The sequence below is a fragment of the Diadema antillarum genome, unplaced genomic scaffold, assembly GCF_040938485.1.
Source record: "Diadema antillarum isolate AM-2024a unplaced genomic scaffold, OU_Dant_1.0 seq00000152_RagTag, whole genome shotgun sequence".
In the NCBI taxonomy this organism is placed as follows: domain Eukaryota; kingdom Metazoa; phylum Echinodermata; class Echinoidea; order Diadematoida; family Diadematidae; genus Diadema; species Diadema antillarum.
The window spans coordinates 747,523-773,312 of NW_027271225.1; the positions used below are offsets into that span (position 1 = coordinate 747,523).

Sequence of the window (25,790 nt, forward strand, 5' to 3'; positions counted from 1 at the left end):
AAGGAAGCAAAATGCATTATAATTCTTCCAGATATATTTGCGTATAATAATGTGTTCAGTATCAAGCTATCAAACATAAACATAATGACGCCAAAAGGAAATGAGAGCATCAGGGTATTAAGAGTTGTACAGTTTTTGTTAACATTACTATAGGTATGGCAATTTGAATGCCATAACTGTGGATCTCCTGATGATATCCGAATTCACCTAGGCACACAGCGACGTAAGGCGGCCCCTTTCTGGAAATGTGCAATATCGTGTGATAATAGACATTGTGGTCAAAATATCAAGAAGTACTACCTAAATACTGCATACCTAGCGCATCAGTAATGCATCGGTAATGCTCATAAAAAAAAAAAATCTATGAAATGACCTGTAGGAGAGGACGGATAATTACCAGGTAGTCACATGCCTTACACACGAAGATCCATCCATGACCTGCGTGTCCCCTGGCAATACGTAGCTCCGACACTTGTTTCAGGAGAGGAATCATAGGCTCCACAGCATCCTTTTCGTGGCATTCAAATGCGACATCAACGAGGAAATTATATTCCCAATCATCATATTGCATAAGATCTCCATCATGCATCTGGCACAAGGCTGCGATGACATCCCTTCCGACTTCCTTATTTTGTGCAACGGTGAAGTAAAGCAGATATTCAAACGATTCGTATTCCTCCATCACCTCGCTATTTATTCGGTTGAACTCTTCCCTGTTGCTTCCATACAGCCATGCCAGATGCACCCCTGCCAGGTACTCCAGGAATAACTTGTGGGGAATTTGATATTCGACTACAATCTCCGTCCTTCTCCTGTTTTCTCTTCTGCGAACAAACCGCTCCTCTCTTGTAAGCACTCCAATTTCACAGACGGTTTTTAGGTCATTTGGGCTTGTCGTCAAGTCCTCCTCCCCAAACACAAGCTTGTTCTTAAGGAGGCAATACAACGCATCTTTGCCGAACTGCTGTAAACTGTCTCTGCCTTGCTTTAACTTTTCTGCCTGCTTCTTCTGGCTTTTCTCCTTTCCAGCATAATGATCATTCAGATGCTGAATTAATTCTTCGAAGAGTTGAGCGAATGTTTCGAGTCCTTGAATTACCCTGCGGCTCCCTTCATTCTGCCAAATGAAACAAAGCATGCTGCAGAAGATTGGAAAAGGAGCCATATTCTCTGCCACAAGACTGTCTTTGTCTGTCATTAACCTGATGAGACCGTCTTTAGCTTCCTTGTTGTCGGGGAAGTATTTAGCAATGTAAGAATTTACATCTTCTTTCTTGAAGCCCTCAATTTCAACAAATTTATATCGCTTTTCCAATTCGGTATTGGATTTAATTTCCTTAGCTCTCCACGGTCGAGTGGTGACAACAACTGGGGAGCATTTGTACTTATTGCCCGTTAACACAGCAATAATATCATCTTTTAAGGCATTTCCATCCATGTCTTTGCTGTATTCGTCAAGACCATCACAGAGAATCAACACTTTTCTTTGGTTCTTCCGAATGTATTCTTCTACTCTTGGCCCATCAAATTCCACTTCATCAGATATTTTGCCCATGATGATATCTCCAAAGGATGTGTTTTCCTCGATTTCCTTCAGAGGAATTAGGAAAAGGAGATCAATTGCCTCCAGGCATTTCCCCGAAGCCCAGCCCAGAGTGAGTTTAGCAAGAAAAGTTGTCTTGCCAACGCCAGCCTCTCCAAATAGTACAATACAGTTTTTCGACTCTTTATTAGCGCAAATGTTCTCCAAGTGCTTAATGAAATCATCGTACTTCATGTCTGTTTTTTCACCCTTCATACCTTTAGAGAACATCGCCAGATTCGTATAAATGTCGTCTAGACTCATTGATGATTCGACAGAAAGTGGAGAAGTGCGCACGGCGCTATACATGCGCTGATAATACCTTAGCAGTTCTTTTTTCAATTGCAGAACTTCGTCAGGTGTAAGGCATGTGGATTTTCCCTCTGAAATACTGGCTAATGCAATATCAAAAACAAACAAACAAACAAACACGAAATTATATAAAATGCGTCCATGGAAACTGACTTGGAAATGCATTTTCCTAATCGATATCATCGCCTTTTAACCTCACGAAGGGCTTGATCGTCATAATATTATATTCAATGTTAAACTATCATTGAATGTGATTAATAACCCTTTAAAACTAAGGGAGTTGGCGTAATCCAAAGGAATCGTTTTTGCATACTTTAATTGACAAAAATGTTCTCATCACGGAAATATATATTGTTCCCGTTGACGACGGAAAGGTTTTGCTCATTTTGGCCATTTTGGTCACATATTCCATCTTTCAGGTCAAATTCTCAAAAAGTAAGAAAGCTTCCGATTCCTAATATCCCTTAATGATGATCAACTAAAACTAATGTTTCATGGCGACATTTTATTAGACAGTGACGAAAGATCAAATTTGCATATCTATATACTATAGCTGTCACAAGTGCCGAAATTCAAGTCAAATGTTCAAAACTGGTGGAGTTAACTCAATCGAAAAATCGTTTGTACGCTTTTTTTTTTGAAAAAAAAGTGACCCTGCACCACAAAACAAACAAAAAATCGTCAGACATGGATTTTTAATTAAGGGCAGATTATATATAAAAGAGCAGACTCTAAGCTTTAAAATGATGTATAACTCAATTCAAATGGACTCCCCTAACCTACCTAAATACTGAAAAGAAATCACACACTCTAGAAAAGTGTGAACTGAGAAAAGAGGCTCTGAAGTACACAGTCTACTCAAACGCTTAATCTTTACCAAGCCGTGCTAACTGTGCCATGAAAGGGACAAAACACAGGATGAAAACCACTGCAGCAACAACAATGAAGGGATTATTAGATTAAGTTGAAATTGAGCATATTCTATTAGCACATTCTGCCCATGATTAATGCTAACTTTCAAAGCAGTAGCATTATCCCTTCAAAAGTTATTAGACTTGAGAGTGAAGAGTGTGCAAAGGACTTCAAGACATGAAAAGCGGCTTCTAAACCACACCTGATCATTCTACTCTTCCCCAAAAAGGGTTGTAGAAAAATTGCTAACAAAACACTTTCCCATTCATGTTAAGATACTAAACTGAAGAGTAATGTAGAAGAAACATAGCTCTCTCAGAAATTATTAGAAACTCAAGATTGACATAGTTGAATCATTTAACTTTTTTTTTAGTCCTCGCTTAAAATCAAGGGGTGCGACTTTTTGTTTGTTTTGTGGTGCACGGTCACAAATGCTTTTTGCCATGAAAAAGTGTTGTTCAACATTGACAAAAGATGTGCTTTTGCACAATTTCAGTCATATTACTGAATGTGCTCCATCTCAAGTCAAATGTTTATGAAATGAGAGAGTTAGCTAAATCCATAAAACTTTCGCATGATTTTCATAATAAAATGCTGCTACCATGGTGGCACATTATTCAACATTCAATGGAATTGAACATTGAATTGCTTTGAAACTGTGAGAGCAGTACTACTCGATTGCAACTGATTGACAAATTGCCCTACATCGACGTAAATAAGCACTGAATTGATCAGTGCTTTAGTAGTAGCCATGATAAAGAATCATGGGCGTACATACTCGAGCAGGATTTGAACCTACGAACCCATGATCACCGGACAGGCGTCATCTCCACTAGTTCGCCCGACAGCAAGTGTTGGTTCTAATCCTTATAGCGAGCAGCTGGTACTGCGCAATTATTCAAATTCATTAAATTCTTCCGTCGAGATGTTTTCACTAGGCGTTTTCACATCAGCACGATAAAAATCCAAGCTCGAGATATTTTGCGCGATTGCGAATTAGAGCGCTATTTCATTTCTTATTCACATCAGCCCGAAGAGAATTAGCCCGAATTTGTTTCGAGCTAATTCGACAGCTGAGTATGTGCAAACAGCATCAGTAATGTGTGTACCCTCTCAAAAATTCCTCATGATTTGTGTGCAGTTTGCCTCGATCGATCGGGTCACACACGCTAGGCATGATGAGATGCATCGCGCTAATTTCTCGAGTCGTTTTCACATTAGGCGTTTTCACATCAGCCCGATAAAAATCCAGGCTCGAGATATTTTTCGCAGAAAATAGTCAGCAAAATAGCGCGCTATTTCGAAACATCGGGCTGATGTGAAAACGCCTATTATCAAATACCACGCTACTATCCCGCTATTTCAGAAATTTCCCGAGTTGGACTCGAGAAATTTTCTCGATCAGAGCGATACAATTAGCGCGCTAATTTGTGTTCACATTATCAAATAGTGCGCTATTTCGTGTTCGGGTTAATTTCCCAAGTCAGAAAATAGCGCGCTATTTGGAAACATCGGGCTGATGTGAAAACGCCTATTGCAACTGATTGACAAATAAGCCAGTTCGTAATTAGCTTTGTGCAAATGACCTTTCTTTTTTCTCAGTTGGTTAGGCACTTCACTCATTTTAAAGCAGTATAATGCATAAGTTGCCCGACATACCAATTTATGGAATTCGTGTTCAAACAAAGCATGAACTTGTGTTTAGAACAGGTGACCAGAATAGTCCGTCATACCATTTGACACTTTAGCAGGCATCTAATTCATTATTTCGAATGGAATGCAATGACAACCTTTTCCTTTTGATATTGCCAAATACCAGGCTTGCTATCAGGTGGATGTGCTAGCAAGCACTATTTAGACAAGGATCACATGAATAATCATCACATCACAGATACTTATGTCAGTGAATTGATAAACCAAAATGCCTGTTGGTACAAATGACCTTTTTCTGCTCATGCGCAAAGTGGAATTACGAACTGGTCTATTGCCCTACATCGACGTAAATAAGCACTGAATTGATCAGTGTTTTAGTAGTAGCTATGATATGATAAAATATTATGGGCGTACATACTCGACCAGGATTTGAACCTACGACCTCCTGATCAATCCTAAAACACTGATCAATTCAGTGCTTATTTACGTCGATGTAGGGCAATTTGTCAATCAGTTGCAATGGAAATATCTCGACGGAAGAATTTCATGAATTGAATTTGAGTATTATTCGATACTGATAAAAAAAGGTGTCTTGCTCAACTTATTTCTGGTCACACATGCCAAATTCTAGGTCAATCACTCAAACAAAAGGAGAAAAAAATAAACAGGGAGTAAAACTGTTCGATCTACAAGACAATAGTTATGCAACAGAGTGCAAGACCGACCTTCCGACCATCCGACCTCAGAGTGATTCCATGATACCCCCCACCCCATAGACACTTTGCGTGTGTTGGGGGGGGGGGGGGGAGGAATGATAAGAATTTTGGTTATCTATCAAATGCCTTGATGTGAATCATTTGTCCATGGTATTCATTTTGTGCTCCTCAGACGCAAAACAATTAAAGGTTCCAATTATTGGCCAGTTCGTAATTAGCTTGTGTGCACGTTGGTACAAATGACCTTTCTATTTTCTTAGTGGGTTAGGCACTACACTCATATTTAAAGCAACATAATGCGTACAGGGAAGTTTGCCCGGCGTAACAATTTATGGAATTTGTGTTCAACGAAAAATGATAATTCATAGCGAGACCAGGGGGTGTTTCATCAACGTGTGTCGGCGCTGACAACTTAAATCACCATAGTAACAGTCAGTAACCAGAGCATCTCATCCATTCAAAACCAAGGATTTTGCTGAAATTGGTCAGCGCCGACAGTTGTCGGCGCTGACAAGCGTTGGTGAAATACCCCCTAGTGACCAGAATGGTCTGTCAAACAACCCTCGGGGGAAGCATCCATCTCTTTGTTTTGTATTGAATGCATTGAGGCATGTTTATATTCGTATTGCCAATTACCAAGTTTTCAGTCAGTGGATGTAATGTCATGTATCATGTACAAGGATTGTATGAATAATCATTATATCACAGAACATACTTATCTCCTTGAATTTAAAAACCATCATGCGTTTTGGTACCAATGACCTTTTTCTGCTCATGCGCAAAGTAAAACTACGACCAGACTTATTATTAACAAGGTTGAATGAAGCATTTGTTCTCCAACGGCCAAAAGGCAACTATACTGAGGACTATTGTCTTGATGATATGATGCCTGTCTTCTGAGTCGCTCTTTCCAGAAAGATCACCTGACATCTCATTTCCTAACGATATTCTGCAGATGTATACTTTTATCTTTTCTAGTCTTTTAATGGGTAAAACAGTGTGATGACTCACCGGATTGCAGATGTGCCCTAGCAGTCCGTCGTTCCTCGGCTCTCTTCAGAGCTTCTTTCAGGTCCGATCGAAGTGACGACTGACTCACTCTCTCACTCCACTTGCGAAGCATGCAGAAAGTACCATAGCTTGTTATTTCATGGTCACGGTAATTAGTTCGTATGAAATTCTGGATATCTCCCCTTGAGAACCCCAGTTCTCTCCCAAGATCCTCGATGACTTCATTGTCAGTGATATTACCGGCAACAGCTCTCAGATAAGAGTCGATATCACTTGACTGTTCCGCAGCCCTCCTGCAATAAATTGTGCAATGACATTTATGGGTTTTTTTTAATCAATTGAAGCTCTCTGCACACTGTACAATGCATCCATTTTGTACCATCACAACTGCTGATCAACATTTTTAGCAAACATGGGGGGGGGGGGATTGGGATTAGAACTTGTCAGCTAACTTTTCGGCAGCGACTCTCCCATCAGGTTATTCCTGGTTGCCGACGATTAACTTGGAACATCAAGGCTCTGACATTCGGATAAATGGTCAGATGTATAAAAGGATTATTGAACGAAAGCAATACTACTAATGCAGGTGGGTGAAGGTGCGCTATGATAGATTTTTTTTTTTGTCTCGCCCACCAGAGGTGAAGGCGAGAGTCAGACTAAGGGATCCAAATGGCGTCCGTCCGTCATCCGTCCGTCGTCCGTCCGTCACAAATGTTAAAGTTTACCTGCAAGACTCTCGTATGATGCATAACTTGGCAACTGTTGAAGCAATGGCAGCCACACTTGGGTGATAGAAGCACTAGGGGTATCTTTATGTTAAATGGTGTTGTCGGAGGTCATGTGATGATGTCAAAGGTCATTTTGAGGTCATATATTAAAAGTACGTGCAAGACTCTCTTTTTCGATGTTAGAGTTTACCTGCAAGACTCTCTTTTGACAAATAACTTCACATACGATGCTTGGATTACAACCAAACTTGGTTCACAGATGCACCGGGGGTACCTTCATGATATGGTGCTGTTGGAGGTTCAGGATAAGGTCAAAGGTCATTTGAGGTCGTACGTTAAAGTTTACTTGCAAGAGTCTCTTATCACACGTAACTCGACGCATGTTGCTACAATGGTAATCAAACTTGGGTGATGGATGCACTGGGGGTACCTTCGTGTTATGGTGCCGTAAGAGGCCACATGATAAGGTCAAAGGTCATTTGAGGTCATACGTGAAAGTTTACTTGCAAGACTGTCACAGACAGGGGTCAACATACTTTTAGGGCCAAACGTTAAGTTTTTGTGGCGCGTTTTGATTATGGCTCATAACTTTTGATCCCTTTGTCCCTTTGTGACCAAACTTGGATGGTAGATGTCCCTTGGGGACGTGAAGGTCACCACAAGGTCAAAGGTCATAGGCTGGTCAATGAACTTCTTGGAGTTAGAAAAATATTAATTTCTTGTACGCGAATGGGCGAGACACAATTTGGCACTTGCCTTGTTTCTTCTCATAAATCATTTCCCCCCTCTGCACAAAATAATGTGTGACCGTGCATCACAAAAGTAACACGAAATCGCGAACCCTATTTTTTTTCCTTTGATTCTTTTTTATCTCGGACAGAGCAATTTGAACAAGCTTGCAGTCAGTTGCGTGCTGCAATTGATTTGCAGTTGATTGCATCTTCCTCGCAACGGAATCGATTGCAATTTGCAATTATTTGCAATTGATTACACTTATTTCCGACAACCCCTTGGTGTCCCAGTTTCATTTCTCAGAGACCCTTTACACGTTCCAGCTGTATAACTATAAAACTTCTCTTCAAGCCACCCAAAATAGAAAAAAGAACAAATGTTAACTTTGATATACATGTGTATCTTGGTACGAGAACATGCTTTTGCTTCTATTAGCTAAAAATAATAAATTTTTCCGAATTTCATATTAAACAAATACCAAAAAATTGGCAGGGTGCTACACCGTCAGCTCGCTCATTTGAATATTCATAAGGACTGGTCAAGAAATATTTTCCCCAAAAATGGGAAATGGGGAAAAAAGTCGTACCTTCCTTATTTCCTATCCATTTGTGTGTGTGTGTGTGTGTGTGTGTGTGTGTTTGTGTTATTTCTGTATCATTCTGTAGGGATTTCTTTTCTTTAGAATTTTATTGATTTTTGGGTGATTTCTTCTTTAACCTTTAAAGTGATGCATAACTTAATTCAAAAGGACTTTAATAACCTATTTATATCTAAGAAAACACATACTCTGGAAAAGTGGTCCCAAAGTAAAGGGTCTATTCGAGCGCTTTATTTTACCAAGCTGTGCTAGCTGTGCAATGAATTAGTCCCACCAAAAAAAAGAAAAGAAAATTGTGAAACTCTATTCAAAACCACTTTTATTGATTAAGTGAAGTGAAATAGTGAAGTTATTACTACCCAACTTAACTTGATGTTACTTTAGCTATTCCTCATTTGTTATTCTTTAAGGACACTTCACTAAACTTTTATCCACTCCCGAGGCATTAACATTGAGAGTTATCATCATATGCATGTCACGATTTCCATAAGACGTTCCTATCTGAATGAAATATCCCGCTTTGGCAATTGCATGACTTACCTCTTCTCATCAGACTGGGGTTGAGGCTCGACATGCCTTGCAGCCTCGGCCGGCTTTTGTTCCCTCTCAGGTGTCAGCGCACGTTTTTCAGACATGATTGCTTGTAATATGCTGACAAAATGGGTCACCCAGATAATGATGCCCAGATCGCATGAAGACGAGACAGATGGAGCAGGTCCAGAGTTTTGGGCAGTCCCACGTGGTGAGCCAAAATAAGCCGGAAGAAGGGCGTGGCTAGGACCGGTTTATGGATGAGCTGATCATCACACCTTACCGGACACTACTTCCCACACCGCACTAAGCTTTTAATCTATGATCTGGAAAGACGAAAGATACAACTCTGTTTAATTTGTCATTGACTAGTTGAATTCATATTTGTGCGGGGTATCTGTCTCCACAATGTCAAAGAGGAGATATTCTTATTAAATGATTAGGCATTTGCTTTGTATCTGCATTTTAGTAGCAATAACATAGATTAATTAAGGAGTTCGTTCAACCCACCCCGCAGAAAAGGTTTGACCAGACAGGGTGGTAGATGGGACCTCTATGGACATCCCCAGGTAGTATGTGGTTCCAAATTGTGGTGTCAGTAGAATTTTACTGGCCACTTTTCATTATGAATTGTTGGAACAAACGTAAAAGAGTCTGCGCACGCCAAGACTATTACACGCACCACTAGCACTGCTGCAGGCGCCAATGCCAGTGCTGCGTGTAGTAGTCTTAGCGCACATAAACTTTTTCTTCGACAAACAAGGGTTTTGTCTGCAAACTGACTTTTCACGCCAAGCTGGGGTCGGTGTAGTGTAGTTTCTAGCCGTTTTAATTTCGTCTTTATTTCAAGAGTTCAAGCAAGCCGAGTGAGAGCGCATACCCAGTGATTGTGACGACCGAATCGCAATCACTGGGTATGTGCCCTCACTCCGCTTAGTGCAATACTGCGGGCTTCTGCATAATACACGAGCTGCAACTCAGAGAAATAAAGACCAAAAAAAAAAAAAGAGGCTAGAAATTAAGACTAGGGTTGGTAACGCTTGTCGCTATTGGGGATACACAGTTTTTGCATTTATTTCATGAAGAATTCATCAAAACTGCATAAAACTATATATGTACATGTTGCTAGAGATGTCATCCATACATTGGGATTCATTGTAAGTTATAATATTGTTCATGATTACCATGGTAACCGGATGACTAAAGGTGACTGGTAACCCCCAAAATGCCTCCTACTGCTGCAAACTTTGATTTTTTTTTTATCTTATGGATGCAATTAAAAAAATATTGATTATCGTTACAAAAAAAAATTTCCTGTTGCCATGGCAACCAGTATTATCCAATCAGAATTCAGTTGTCAATAACTCAAAAGCTAAAGCCCATAATTTCAAAAAGCTCAATAAGCATGTCCTTCCTTCTGCATAAAGTGTACGACATATATGTGAAGCATATTTTGAAGCATTCTCAAGTTACAGCAAAATTTGTAAGCAAAGGCATAATAAACGGCCATTGAAAGAAAGATATCATTTTCGAATAGTAAAATGCATGAAGAAGTTGCATCCGTCGTACTTTCAACACAAATATTATGACTTCAGAGTATAGGCAAATGTATATAGTTTTTAATAATGTATGGACACAAATTTCCCTAAAAATATAGGTGAATACAGAGAGCAAACCCAATATTCTATGGGCAATTCCACGGTAACTCGCGTTACAAATAATGGGTACATCTATGGGACAATGTGCCGATATCTTTGTAATTGGTAGGATCTACAAGTTACTTTTTTCATCATGAGTTAAGTAGACATACACCAACTAAATGAATACAAAAATAAAAATAAAGAACAAACATGTTGGGATTCTTGAATCATTTAATTTTGGCAACTCGCGTTCATACACAAAAAGGACATGGTCAATTTTATGAGGGCCTCTTTTTTGAAAGTCTCCTCATACTAGACAATCTTGATAAAAGTTTTCCTACCTTGAATTGATAGTGGGTTAGGACTCATAAATTAACACTATCAAAGTTGAGTAACAATGACCTGGTAAAATGTAGGGAGCCTTTATATCGGTAACTCGCGTTACGGTAACTCACGTTACATTATGTCCACTAACACAGGGTGACACAAATTGATGACATACAACTGTTCGGATGGCACTGAATCTTGTGTTGAATATTTTGAGAGATGCTTATTTTTGTAAATAGTAAAATGAATAAATGTTAAACCAATGTTTTACTAATAAACCCAATTGAAGAAGAATGTGTTTAAGACTAATAAGAGCTTCACTCCTCTATATGGTAGACCTTGAATATTTTTGAAATATACCCAAATGATTTATGTGTATAAGTACATTGTAAGTTTCAGAGTGTAAAGATGAAAAATGTTGAAAGTCTTTCTAAAACATACATGTAACATAAAAGTATCAAACCCTATGTACAAGTTTACAAAAAAGCTTACAATCTTTCAAAAATTAAAATCCTATCTTTGTGTGGAGTGATAACTCGAGTGTATTTCTTCACGACTGATTGACAAACAGACCAGTTCGTAATTCCACTTTGCGCATGAGCAGAAAAAGGTCATTTGTACCACTCGAACAGGCATTTTGGTTTGTAAATTCACTGAGATATTAGCATCTATGTGATGCGATGATTATTCATATGATCCTTATCTAAATGGTGCTTGCCAGCACATCCACCTGAAAGCAAGAATGGTATTTTGCAATATAAAAGGAAATAGGCTGTTACTGCATTCAATACAAAACAATGAAATGGATGACTGCTAAATTATAAACTGATGGAATATTCTGATCATCTGATCTAAACGCAAGTTCATTCTTTTTTTGAACATGAATTCCGTAAATTGTTATGTTGGGCAAGCTTACCAAGGGTATGCATTATGCTGCTTTGAAAACGAGTAAAGTGCCGAACCAACTAAGAAAAAAAGAAATATTTGACCGATTGATATAATTCTTTGAGTTTCTTTAACTTCAATATATTGGTAATACATAATGAGTAATTTTTTTTGCAATATGATAAACTTTAAATTTTAGTGCCATGTCCACATTCCCACGGGATTTCCCCTATTGTTAGCTCTTTTGAGTATTTACAGAGCGATGGTTATTCAAAACAATCCTGGAAAAGAGCAGAGGAAAGCAATTATTGATTGTTTATGTTCTTAAAGGAAGTTTATTCAAGAATGCCGATAAATTCCTTTCTAGAGAAGGAATATACACGTGCGCTGGATTATCCATCAAAGAATAAAGCGTACTTTTGTGTTCGTTAGCTATTGTAAAATATATCATGATATGTAAATTTGTATCAAAACTACAGTAATGAAAATTCTATAAGGAGAGAATGAGGGAAAAATCTTGGGCGTCTTTTCCCATTTATCCAGGCTAATTTTACAGTGTAGAGGTAGATACTACTTTAAGATCAGATCTACAACGGGTGATGTGCACAAAAGGCAAACGAAACAAACCTGTCTAACTTTAAGATATTTTTGGGGGTTACCAATCACCTGTAGGCATCCGGTTACCATGGTAACCATGCACAATATTATACCTTATAATGTATCTCATTGTATTGCTGACATCTCTAGCGACATGCACATATATAGTTTAAGGCGTTTCGATGAATTCTTCGTAAAATAAATGCAAAAACTGTGACAAGTTTGTCATTTTCAGTGCCCCAATAGCGACAAGCGTTACCGATCCTAGTCTTAATTTCTAGCTGTTTTTATTTCGTATATATTTCTCTGAGTTGCAGCTTGTGTATTGTGCAGAAGCCCGCTGTATTGCACTAAGCCGAATGAGGGCGCTTACTCAGTGATTGCCACAAAAAAAAAAAAAAAAAAAAAACGGTTCGGGCGTTACAATCACTGGGTATGTGCTCTCACTCGGCTTGCTTCAACTCGGAGAAATAAAGACGAAATAAAAACGTCTGGAAACTACACTACACCGACCCCAGCTTAGCCCTCTTTTAGTCACTCTTTTAGTCGCGCGCGCGGAGTGGAGTGGAGAGAAGTGAAGAGAAGTGGAGAATATTTCTGAAATTTACTTAAATTATTCGGATATATATTTCGGAATTCGGTCACATAGTATAGAGCAGAAACACGGAGCTTCGAAAAGGCAGTTTACGTTAAGGTAAGCAAACTCTGGGCTATTTTGTTGTTCTTTGCACACTTGCACCAGTAACCCGAGGGTGAGGGCTAAATTTCAATTTCCCGCCTTCTGAAAGGGGGCACCGATATGGCCGCCTATACGGCCTCCTCTGCCCCCTTGGACTCCCACCAGGATTCTGATGCGGGCACCACAGAGGGCATGGAGGAAGAAACCTCTGTTGATCTGGACTTTCGTGTAGTTAAGCCTAAGAAACAGGCTAAAAAAAAGTGCAAGGTGCATGAAGAAAGTGTAGATATTGAAGAACTATCAACTATGGTAGAATCTTCATCAGACGGAGAACATGAAAATTCTACATTTCCCGACTTGAAGGTGTACATTTCACCGATTGACACACGCAAATCCTTGAAGAACATCAACCTAATAACGGTTGCTCGTGACATTCAGAAATGTTGTGGTTCACCCCCAGAGTTTCTCAAGCCAACCAAAGATGGCATTATGGTAAAGTGTACAAACCAAAAGCAACGTCAAAAACTTCTGGAAATTCAGTCAATAGGCAATGTACATGTGAAAGCTCGGGAGGAGGGACTCAACGTGAAGGGTGTCATTTCTGGGGTGCCGATAGAAATGTCGGATATTGAGATTCAAACGGAATTAAAGAAACAGAAGGTATCGCATGCAAAGCGAATCATGCGAAATCATAAGAAACATAATCAAAGCAAAGAAGAAAAGAGTGACAAAGAAGCACCCACCCCGACGCGCAGTGTCATTCTAGCATTCGAAAAGGCAGAATTACCAGAAGAAGTAACCCTTTGTTTCCAAAAATTTTCCGTGAAGCAGTACATTCCCCCCGTGGTCAGATGCCTTCATTGTCAGAGATTCGGCCACACTATCAAAAACTGCCGAGCTAAACAAAGATGCGTCAGATGTGGGGAGATGCATACATTCGACCAGTGCCAACAGAAAGACGACCCAACATGTGTGGATTGTGGCGGAAAACATTCCGCGGCATACAATGGTTGTAAAATGGCTAAAAAGGCTCAGGAAATTCAGAAAATCAAAGTAGTGAATAACTTTTCCTACGCCCAAGCTGCCCGTCAGTGGCAGGAAAAAGAAAAAAAGACCCAAATTACACACAGCCAACAAAATCAATTAGGTAAAGATAGTCGTCGTAATACGACACAAGCAGTCACAAAGAAGAACGAGGTAAACAAATCGACAAGTGCACCTGTTCCTCCCAACCAGAATAAGCAGGTTGATGTAACTGAACAAAACCGTGGCGCCGGCATTCAACAGGCAAAGGACACAACCATCCCTAGACAGCCTGAGCCAGAAGCCCACCACTCAGTACGAAAGAACGAGGAACCCACCGAATGGCACTCAATTTTTTTTCATGTCAGCTTCAAGCGAAGATATAATCGGTTTTATGATTCAGATGATTCAGACTTTTATTAAAGATAAGTCGGAATCAGAATTGCGCACCATAATAACAACCATAGCTCAGCAATTCTTACCATGTCTCTGAAGGCACATTGTGTGATAACAAGTTTATTCATCCTCCAGTGGAATGCACAGGGAATGCACTCACATGGAGGGGATTTAATAGCATATTTAGAGTCTGAATGTCATGAAACAAGTCCACGTCATATGTGTACAAGAAACATGGTTTGCACAAAACCAGTCTTTTCAAATTCCGAATTTGTATGCCTTTCGAAAAATCGTACAAACCAGTGTGGAGGAGGCGTTGCTTTTTATATACATAACTCATTATATTTTATTATTTGACAGATGAAAATGATGTAGAAATGCAGACGATCAAGCTGTATATAGAAAATTCAGAAATCTCGATAGTTAACTACTATAACCCATGCAAAAAGATCAGCATGGAAACCATGAATGCATTAATGACGTACGTAACAAACCCCAAGAAAGTAATTATTGTTGGGGACTTTAACTCCCACAACACTTTATGGGGCAGTGTAAAAACAGATATCAATGGAAGAATAATATATTGAAGAGTTTTTGTTAAACACAAATTTGGTTGTTTTAATGAGTACTAGAAAGGACCCGTCCTCAGGAAAAATGTCATGTTTGGATTTGACTATTGTGTCACCTGAAATGGCTACCAAATGCATCTGGGAAGTCATGCCAGTAAAACACAGGAGTGACCATGTTGTAATTGGTACAAAGTTATTTTTAGGAAGTACACTGAAATCCCGCACTGAACAAAATGAAGTGGGAAGAAAATGGTCAACGAAAAATATAAATTGGCGCACATTTCAGAAAAAGTGTGAGGAAATGTCCACATCAGACCTGCATAGTAAATTCATGCGATGTTTGACACAAATCTTAGAAGACGTAAGTCCAATCAAATCAAAGGGCAAACGCAAACCAGTTCCATGGTGGACAAAAGAGTGCTCCACAATCATAAGGGAGCGTAACAGAATTAGAAATAAGTTATCTAAACATTGGACTAAAAAATTGCAAGAAGACTATCATTTGAAAAAGTCTTACGCTCAGAGAACTATAAGACAAGCAAAAAGAAATTATTGGTTATCTTTTCAACTCAGTCTTAATCGTTTCACTTCAGTATCTCAGATCTTGAAAACGGTAAAAAACCTCAACGGAACCCCTTCCACAGCTATACCAACCATCCCAACTTTAAAGGTGAATGGCCTTCCCATTGTGGAAGATAGGAAGAAAGCAGATTATTTGGGAGAATATTATAGATCATGTGGACAGGAAGAAACATCTGATAACATAAATGCAGAGTTTGAAGTAGTGAAATATTCTGAAAATACTTCAATGTTGTCCGTCCTAAATGAATCTTTTCATATGACGGAGTTGGACATGTATCTAAAATCCAGGAAAAGGTCTCCCCAGGAGAAGACAGGGGAGGATACGAAGTATATCAGCATTTACCTGAATCATCAAAATCAGTACTGTTACGAATATATAACAAGATATGGGTAACAGGGGACATACCTGAGTCCCTGCTGCACTCCATATTGATACCCATTTTAAAGCCAAACAAGGTGTCAGATAAACTAACATCATATCGACCGATAGCTCTCATAGAGCTCATGTTTTATGAAAATCATGGAAGGGATGGTGAAAGAACGTTTGAGTATGTACATAGAAAAACATAATATTTTGATCCCAGTACAACAAGGTTTTCGGAAAAACCGAACGTGTGTGGATAACATAGTTAATCTGGAAAATGAAATTCAGAAACATCTGAAAGTGAACGCCAAGACCCTGGCAGTTTTTATTGACTTAGAGAAAGCATTTGATTCTGTCTTGAATAAAACTCTTCTTATAGAGTTATCGAAACTTGGTGTATGTGGAAATATGTACTTATTTCTAAGAGCATTCTTATTGAATCGTACCTTTCAAGTTCATGTGGGACATGAATTATCCAAAACAATGAAACTACCGAATGGGCTTCCGCAAGGGAGCACATTGAGCCCATTGTTATTCAATGTTATGATGTCTGACATTCCGCTCAGGACCGACATTCACACTCTGCTGTATGCTGATGATTGTGTAGTCTGGCAGTCGGGAAAGGACATTAAGATAATGAGTACCGCTCTAGAACAACATTTGAACACCTCCGGTCCTTGGATGGGTGGTTTTCATCATGGGGACCTAAAATCTCTCACACAAAAACCACACCTATGCTGTTCTCTCACACGCCTAAGGAGGCTATTTTATCCCTCAAGATAGGGCGAGAAATTTTAACGACAAAGGATGAACATAAATATTTAGGAGTTATTTTCGATAAGAGGTTAAATTGGAGAGCCCATATACAAGAAGTGGCATCCAGATGCAAACGAAAAATCAATATTTTGAAGAGTTTAACTCATGTGAGATGGATTAGAGGCTCAAGTGATTTATCGTCTGTATATAGAGCAATAATTCGTTCTTTGATGGATTATGCTTGTGAAGCATATGATTCTGCATCATCGTATGTAAAAAATATTCTCAATTCAGTACAGTATCAAGCTCTAAAAATCTGTCTAGGAGCCAGTACATGCACCTCCCTGACAACCCTGCAAGTAGAATCAGTTGAATTACCACTAGATCTACGAAGACAAATGTTCACTGCCCAATTCCGTAAGCATATTGACACTGTTCCAAACCACCCCTTACTACGGGATATCAAAAAATGCTGGCAATTTAATTTCTACGAAAGTGGAAATCCCAACACCCCATTTGGTGAAGGAATCATGAAATGTGAAGACCTATTGTTTCCCCAATATATGGAAAAAAGTACAACCTTTTCAACTACTATTTTGGCACTGGCAGATGCCAGCAGTGTCCACGGAGTTAAGTTCAGACATGATGCTGTCCAAGTGTGATCATGTTCTACATCAGCAGCAAATCGCTCTTGAATTGATAGACAGGAAATGGCAAAATTATGTTCATATATACACCGATGGCTCAAAGTGCCCTAAAACTTGCAAAGTGTCCGCAGCTTTCTATGTTTCTCATTGGAAGTATGCACAAGGAAAACGCATACAAGACTTTACGTCTGTGTACAGAGCGGAATTGATTGCCATTATTACGTCTCTGATCTGGTTAGAACAAGTCTCGAATCTGTATGCTGGAGTGGTAATTTTTTGTGATTCATTAAGTGCTTTACAGGCTATTAATTCAAATAAGCCGGAATGTTTTGTAAGTGAAATTATTATAAGATGTACGGAATTGAAATATAGAGGAATAAATGTAAATTTTGAATGGATACCTAGTCATTGTGGAATTAATGGAAATGAGGTTGCGGACAGAGAGGCAAAAGCTGCTTTACGTCGAAATGTTATTGATATCGAAAATGGTCTGAATATGGCAGAATGTAAACATTTGCCTAGAGAGTATTTTATGGAAAAATGGCAGAAACGATGGGAAGAAGCAGAATCTCCACTGAAGTTGATACAAAAAACAGTTAAGAAATCTTTTCAATGTTCGGTAGGCAACTGGAAAGAACAATCTATTATGCATAAATTGAGAATGGGAAATATCTCTTTAAATTATGATTTGTTTAGATTGAATATGCATGAAAATGGAATTTGTCCGAACTGTCCACAAATGTTTGAAACAATCACCCATTTTTTATGTGAATCTCCAAAGTATATAATAGAAAGAAGTATGTTATCAGCAGAAATAGATATCACTGATGTGCGCCATATTTTGCAGTTTGTAGGAAGTACTAACTTAGAGCATATGCGTGCTTTCGTTCAGTATGTCCAGAGGACAAGAAGATTCACTATAACACAAAATTTTGTTAGATATAGTACTAGTATATGTTTGATTTAATCATTCTGCACATTGCACACAGCCCAGATGTTTGCTCTATATCTTAGCGTTGTTTTGTTTTTTAATTAATGTAAATTTGTGATAAAATTCGCGTTGAATACTCCCGATTAATTACGAGCATCGGTCGAGCCCCTCTCGTGTATTGGAGTGGCCTAGGCAGGCGGACAGCCAATCACGACCCCTCCTTGCTGAGAAGTCTGCTCAAGGTACCGAGCCGGGCTGGCCAGAAAATACGATCGTCGATTGGGCAGCTCGAACCGAGGCCAGTGAGGGAGATTTCATTTTGATATAATGTATTATTTTGAATTATTTATCAATAAAATGAAAATAATATAGAGTAGAATTTGAAAAATTTAAAGTGATTTTATGAATATTGATTTGGTGTAAATATTCCTTGAGGAATGATAAACGCCAGATAAATTCAAATAACAACAGCAAACAACATAGCGTGAAAAGTTAGTTTGCAGGCAAAAACCCATGTTTGTCGCGGAAAAAGTCTTTGTGCGCTAAGACTACTACACGCACCACTTGCATTGGCGCCTGTAGTCAGTGCGAGTGGTAGGTGTAGTAGTCTTAGTGCGCGCAGACTCTTCCTCGAAGAATAAGGTCTTGTCGCAACTAAAGTGGCCTGTACAATTTTATTGATACAGTACTCTCCGCATAATCGGGTAGGCTCGAGCAGAGCGTTTCTTACCCGATTAACAGAAGAACACGTCTCGTTCACAATTGACACACACAATGTGTATGCACATGCATTGTACAGTGCACCAAACATCTACACTGTATGCTTAACACGCGTGCTTGTACACGTACGACACATTAAAGGAGAAGTCCGGACGATTTTGAAAAAAATTAACCAAAATCTACATAAATAAAGGACCATAATGACTAAGTTTCATTGAAAAAGACCCTCCCAACTCGCCACAATCGATTTTTTAGCATCACTAATTTTGAATCGTAACCGTTCGATTTCTGTACGCCGGCGAGAAAGATCACGTGACAGCGTGACGTTTCATCCTCACATTGCTTTTTGCTTGGAGCGTCAGCTGGCTCGGGGGAGCCCTGCTTGAGCAACGGTGATACGGGCCAAGCAAGCGGTAGTAGCGTACCGCTCAACAGTCTCTGACCACACAGCGGATGCACGCGGCATGATCTATTGCTTCATTAAAAAAATGCCGATGTGTCAAGTGTTAGGGTGTTGTCAATACTTCAACTTTACTAGTAAGTCTTCAAATTGAAGAAATATTTCGATTTTAAATTGATATCTATCCACGATACTACCTTTACATGATCCTGAATGCTACAACACGCAGCCCGATTACGCTGTGTGTATTGGGCTGCTGGTCGTAGTTACCGGCGCGGCGCGGCGGCGGTACCAAGCTGGCGCTGGCGTTTCTTCCTCGGTTCAAGTTACATGTATACTGTCGTATTTTATCACCGTCAGACACACTTTTCAACAGTCTCGGACAACAAAAGAGGCAATAATTCTGACATTGACAGACTGATTTCAGATTGTTCACACTCAGAAGTCGAAAAAACGATCGCGGATTGTGATAGCACTTGGCAGCAGCAGACGTAAATGTATGCCTGCACAGCCCGACAACAGCTAATGCATTGTAAGTGATGGGGTGGACACTAATAAGTACGGCAGTATTATAATACATACATATTTCAATTTAAACGAAAATGTTATAGCATTGCAACTATTTTACATTAATCTTTGAAGATCTTATATAGATATATAACGAAGATTATTTGAATAAAGGAATACAGCGTTTGGCAACAGCACTCCTAAATCGGTGTACGGTCTCCTGCAGTAGCGCCGACAAGGCACACATGCAGATACCGCCCGCAGTCAGCAGTGCAATGGGAGATCGATGCGTAGCTGGGCTTCGCTCGCGGTGCTCTCAGCTGAGGAAACTGCGCCCGATACGTCACGCGCAATGCATCCTGGGACAGATAGTACGAAGGGCAGCTCGCGACGGATTCGAACATGAAGAATTACCTTATTTTAAAAAAAAAATCATAGTAAATGTATCTGATGGTCTTTTCTCGTCGGGAAAAGGGTAATAGGTTCATGAAATATTGTTCTTTACACACGAAACGGCTGATAATCGTCCGGACTTCCCCTTTAATCATACCTTACACTTGCTCAGTTACGAGCAATAATTTACACTCTTTTTATGGACAATGTGTCTTCAGAAAACTCTGTCGTTTGACTATGGACTCCTCGCTTCGCTAACACGTATGCGTTTTCCGAAATGAACACGTCTCTTTGCGTGCATTAGTCACGTAGAACGTCGGGTTACTTTTCGAGAAGTGACTGGGGAAATTAAAGCAAAATTTTGGAGCTGGTGCATGGCCTGATTTTCGTTGCAAACATCTCGTATTATGAATTTTGTTGCGGAGCAAGGGAGGCGCGCAAGTTTGTTCAACTCATGTCTGTCTAAGCAACTGTGAGTGCCACCTACATGTGTAATGTTCGTTTACGTGTGGCAAGTTGGTACTGGCACATGTGTTTTCATGTTTAATCACTCCCCAAATGATAGGTCTTCTTTGCAAATTAAACAGAGAATGCAATTAGCCGTTAAAATTTTGACATTCATGATTTCTTGAAGTGTTATATCTGCGATAATATGTGGGTAGAAATTAGATTAGAAGAAAATTTTTTACCCATTTATGCGGAGAGGCAACCCGATTATCAGGTAATTTTAATGTGCATTGGAACTGATTTTGAAATTACTACCCAATCAAACGGAGTACCCGTTTACTGCGATACCCGATTACGCGGAGAGTACTGTACCACAATTTTGAATCACATACTACCTAGGGGTGTTCCAGAGCAGAGGGTCCAACCGATCACCCCATGCAGTCAAACCTTTTCTGCGGGGTGGGTTGAACGAAGTCATTTTTCTGGGGACTATTTGGAAATTTTTTTGGAAAAGGGTCAATCAGCCCCCCCCCCCCCCCACCGCCCCCCTCCATCTATTGCAACAAATGGAAACATACAATATTGAATTTGATTGGCAGTTTTCCTCCAACCCTGAAAATAAAGACATCCCCAAGCTCTAACCCTTGGTTTCAGTCCACATGGCTTCTGTAGAACAAAAGTAAAGGTATAACAGGTATAGCGGCGCTAGTGTACTTTCGCACCTGTTTGTCAAATGACCTCCAAACATGCACAAACTCACCCTAGTTATTCAGTAACCTAAATACTGGCATCTGAGTGAGACTCAAGTCCAGTAGAAATGGAATTTTCACCATTTTGTCACTTATATCCTTCCCAGAATAATCTCGATCGTAGCTACTCGCTCGGCGATAACTGCGTTGCACAGGAGCAGACAGCGCAGCACGATGTACAAAACACACGGCAATTCCGGCAACGCAGCTAACCGCGATTAATCTGAATGTAGCTATCTCACAGTGACCGCGGCAAGTTTTTCTATGGAGTCTTTAAAAAGAAAATATTTTTCCACCTTTCTCTTGGCTTCTACCGAGTCGCGGCATAGCGATTTAGGATTGGAGTTGTTCATAATATCTGTGTGTGTGTTTGTGTCAACGGCGTAAATCCATACTGAGGAGTGGGAGGATGATTGGCGATAGTCACCACCACCACGATTACAAGCCCATAACCGGACCGGCGCAGCCCTGGGGGGAGGGGGGGAGCTTGCCCCCGCCCCACACACACACACATACACACACTTTACAGGGATCAAATGTCCCACTCTTTTCCATGCAAAGTGGGAGGGAAGTGGCAGAAAAATATGGAGACTTTTTAATCTTGTTTTTGTTTGTTTGTTTGGTTTTTTTTTTCTTGTCAGCCGACTTTCGGCGGAAAATCAGACCTTAAAAGTATGAAGACTTTTTTGTTGTTGGTTCTCTTGTCTTTTGATGTTCTTTCTTCTTGACTGACAGGCGATTTTGCCCCCCCCCCCTTTCAAAAACGTAGCGCAGCCCTGAATAATGCGCAAATAAATTCAATAAAACGCTAATAAGGATATCCATTTCTTGAATAACGTATACTAGATATTTTCCTGTAGCTATTAATTGTATTCTTCAATTTTCTTGATTTAAGGCAGTGAAGCATTCATCACAGGGGCATCGTTCCGTTTTAATGATGGGGGGTAGGGGGGGGGGACTTTGAGTTTGAATATCTGTGCGAGGGAGCGGAGCGGCCTGGGGAAGGGTGTGGGAGGGGGTATCCCCTCCCACACGAGGAAAATTTGGCATTTTCAGACCTCAAATTCAGCGATTTTTGGTACACTTTTGGTAAAATGTGGGATTTTTTTCCTATAAAAAAACAAGTAAGACAAAGAAATATTCATAGATAATTGAATGACTACATCGTGGTATTTCAGCTCTTGCTCAGCCTGTGCGACATCACTGTGAAGGCCTACTGAATAATGGGGCGTATCACCGGCGTTATAGCCAGGATTTGATCTTAGGGGGAGCGGTTAGATGCGAGGGAGAGATGCGAGCGAGGGGGGGGGGGGGGGGAGGGTGTGGGAGGGGGTTTCCCCCTCCCACAGTGAGAACGTTTTGCATATTGATGTTGTAAATGGTGCGATTTGATTCATTTTTTTTTGCGTGTTCTATCAACTTGAAACAGTCCAACATGTTTAAGGTAGCAGTGTATTTTATGTAGATTATTACTGAACAATTTTGCCTATAAAATGGTATCATTTAGAGAAACTTCTTGTCTTGATTCTTACACTGAAGATCATGAACGCGATCATGAATTTTGACATTGTACAGTCCAAAAGCGGCCGTTTGTAGCTACATTTTTTTTTTCGCTTTGGAAATTAAGGGTGCGCACCGGGCGCATTTGCTGGCAATTTAATACTGGCAGCAACATCAGGAGAATGACATAACGATTAAATGCGAGCGAGCGAAGCGAGCGAGCTTGAAAATTTTGACATTTTACAGTCCCAAAACTGCTTTTTGTAGCTACATTTTTCGCTTTGAAAATTAGGGGGGGGGGGGGGCACCGGGCGCAACTGCTGGCAATTACCCGGCAGCAACATCAGGAGAATAGCCAAGGAGGTATACCTCCTTGGAATAGCATAGCGATTAAATGCGAGTTTGAATTTTTTTACATTGTACAGTCCCAAAACGGCAGTTTGTAGCTATATGTTTTCGCTTAGGAAATTAAGGGGGGTGGGGGCGCAGCACCGGGCGCAACTGCTGACAATTACTGGCAGCAACATCAGGAGAATGACATAACAATTAAATGCGAGCGAGCTTGAGAATTTTGACATTTCACAGTCCCAAAACTGCCGTTTGTAGCTATATCTTTTTCGCTTTGAGAAATAGGGGGGGGGGGGGGGCATCGGGCGCAACTGCTAGTAGAACCAACACTTCTATTCCAGGCTTCAGCCAGATGAGAATGTAGCATTTCATCTGCTCTTTGAACATGTGAATTTATCTGTGTTACCGGCATTGGAGATATTTGTAACTCTTGTAACTCCTATGTTATATACGTTTACTATTTTGCTGTCTGAGTTTCGGAACTCAGAAATAAAGACTTCAACTGCATATTATATTTGGACTCCACAACTTCTTTATTTCGTTGATGACTTCAGCGTAATTTCATGTTTGAATCTGTACCTCTCCACAATGTCATGACACATGGCAACTTCGATCCCAAATGGCGCCTGGCGCGCCAATACACAACAATATATCATCACGTGCACCATCACATACTGCCACTGCACCAACCCATCCCAGTCTAGCTGTGTTTGCAGCTGCTATAGGGATTACTCCATCGAGACTCAAAATTACAACCACTAAACACGTCGACAACAGTTATGATAACCAAGAAAATTTTGTTTTTCGTGAGATGTCCGAATAGTGTAGGTCACCTACTTACCAGTTGCCTTTTACTTTTGAAACAGAGATGTCAGGCAGTCCAGTTGTGAATTCTATTATCAGAGTAAAAGTGAAAACGACGATTTTTATCCATGGCTGTGTATATTTGCACACGACATGACCACAACATTAGTTGATTACAGTGAATTAGTGATTACATTGTACAGACGCGGAACAGAAATCAAGAAAGCATGTCACAATGCACCTGTCAGTGTTGCTGCAACGACGAGCACAAGAACGATGAGGAAGGACAAAGATGAAGTCTTTCCACGGGGTGCATTCATGATGGGGATTCCCCGTTTGGTTATAATTATGATAAATATTGCCTGCTTTCATAGATATTAGTAAGACCTTTTTTTTTTTGTATGCAACAATTTTCTCGGAACTTGTTATCTACATCGAGACAAAAAAAATGACACATATATACAACTATGCAGTCAAGTAAGAGAATCGGACGCTTTCTCAAGTACTTCGCATTGGTTTTTCGATTGTACTTTTAGCTCAATTACTCTATCTCTTCTCTATACTTGTATCTTTTTCAATGTTTAATTATTTCCATCGTCCGTACTATTTTCTTTCCGCAGCGAGCAGCAAAAAAATAGCATCATGTATAACTTAACTCTGCTTCTGGGAAGTTTTAAAGTAACTCAGGGCAAGTATTATAACACTTTGAGGATATACGAAGAAATGTAAGAATAATGAAATTCAGATTCTTGTTAGACATTGGTCCCCGCATATTAGAAAGTCAATGTAACATTGATGTAGAACCGCTTGTGGAGTGTTTGTGTTCCCTGTTTTGCGGAGACCCGTGCGTCGTTCTAGACTCCATTTCCAGTCTGTCCTAGCCAGCGTAGTAGTATATCGCACTATTAAATAGCCACTCTTCATTCGTGTATACTGTAATACATACGCAGTAATGCAGGCTGCAGCATCGTAATGCTGAGTGGAGGCAAACAAACGGCGGGGATTCCCATTTTGGTGCACAGCGTAGCCATTTTGAGAAAAGGCTTTTCTTTGAAAAGGGTATATCAGCCAACGCCCTTCCCCGATGCAATGTCAAAAATGGAAACATATAACATTGAATTTAAGCAACAACCCCCCCCCCCCCCCCCAGCCCTAAAAAAAAAAATAAAGATATCCCCGCCCCCTAACCTTTGGTTTAAATCCGCATGGCTTCTGTCGAAGAAAAGAGAGAGATAGAGATAGAAAGAGGTAACATGAACATTTTGTGTTTCGTGCGATGGCCGATTGAAGTACACGTAGGTTGCGTACTTACCAGGTTCCCCGTTTATTTACAAAACACAGATAACAAGCAATCCAGTTGTGAATACGAGTTTCAGAGTAAACGTGACTATATCGCACCTGTTTGTCAAATGACCTCCAAACATGCACAAACTCACCCTAGTTATTCAGGTAACCTAAATACTGGCATCTGTGTGAGACTCAAGTCCAGTAGAAATGGAATTTTCACCATTTTGTCACTTATATCCTTCCCAGAATAATCTCGATCGTAGCTACTCGCTCGGCGATAACTGCGTTGCACAGGGAGCAGACAGCGCAGCACGATGTACAAAACACACGGCAATTCCGGCAACGCAGCTAACCGCGATTAATCTGAATGTAGCTATCTCACAGTGACCGCGGGCGATTTTTTTTTTTTTCCGTAACCCTAACGCGTCGAAATTGCCAATTGTGTCACTTGAGCAAAGACTATC

The 25,790-nt window shown here is 40.1% G+C and overlaps 1 protein-coding gene across 1 annotated transcript; it reads right to left on the reverse strand.

Annotated features, from left to right (window-relative positions):
- Nucleotides 1–361: 361 nt before the first annotated feature.
- LOC139727804 (NLR family CARD domain-containing protein 4-like) lies at nucleotides 362–21,548 on the reverse strand. Its single transcript, XM_071638776.1, has 4 exons — nucleotides 21,399–21,548; nucleotides 8,785–9,101; nucleotides 6,187–6,479; nucleotides 362–1,977 (listed from the first exon to the last, which is right to left on the reverse strand). The coding sequence occupies exons 2-4, from the start codon at nucleotides 8,877–8,879 to the stop codon at nucleotides 362–364; spliced, it is 2,004 nt and encodes a 667-aa protein (XP_071494877.1). The 5' UTR covers nucleotides 8,880–9,101; nucleotides 21,399–21,548.
- Between the last annotated feature and the right edge of the window lie 4,242 nt (nucleotides 21,549–25,790).

Bases quoted from the DNA above. Each gene is read 5' to 3' on its own strand.
- LOC139727804 (XM_071638776.1), bottom strand. From the start codon at position 8,879: ATGTCTGAAAAACGTGCGCTGACACCTGAGAGGGAACAAAAGCCGGCC. The intron at 6,480-8,784 runs GTAAGTCATGCA...AATTTATTGCAG, and splicing joins CCCCAGTCTGATGAGAAGAG to GAGGGCTGCGGAACAGTCAA. The intron at 1,978-6,186 runs GTGAGTCATCAC...ATATTGCATTAG, and splicing joins TAGGGCACATCTGCAATCCG to CCAGTATTTCAGAGGGAAAA.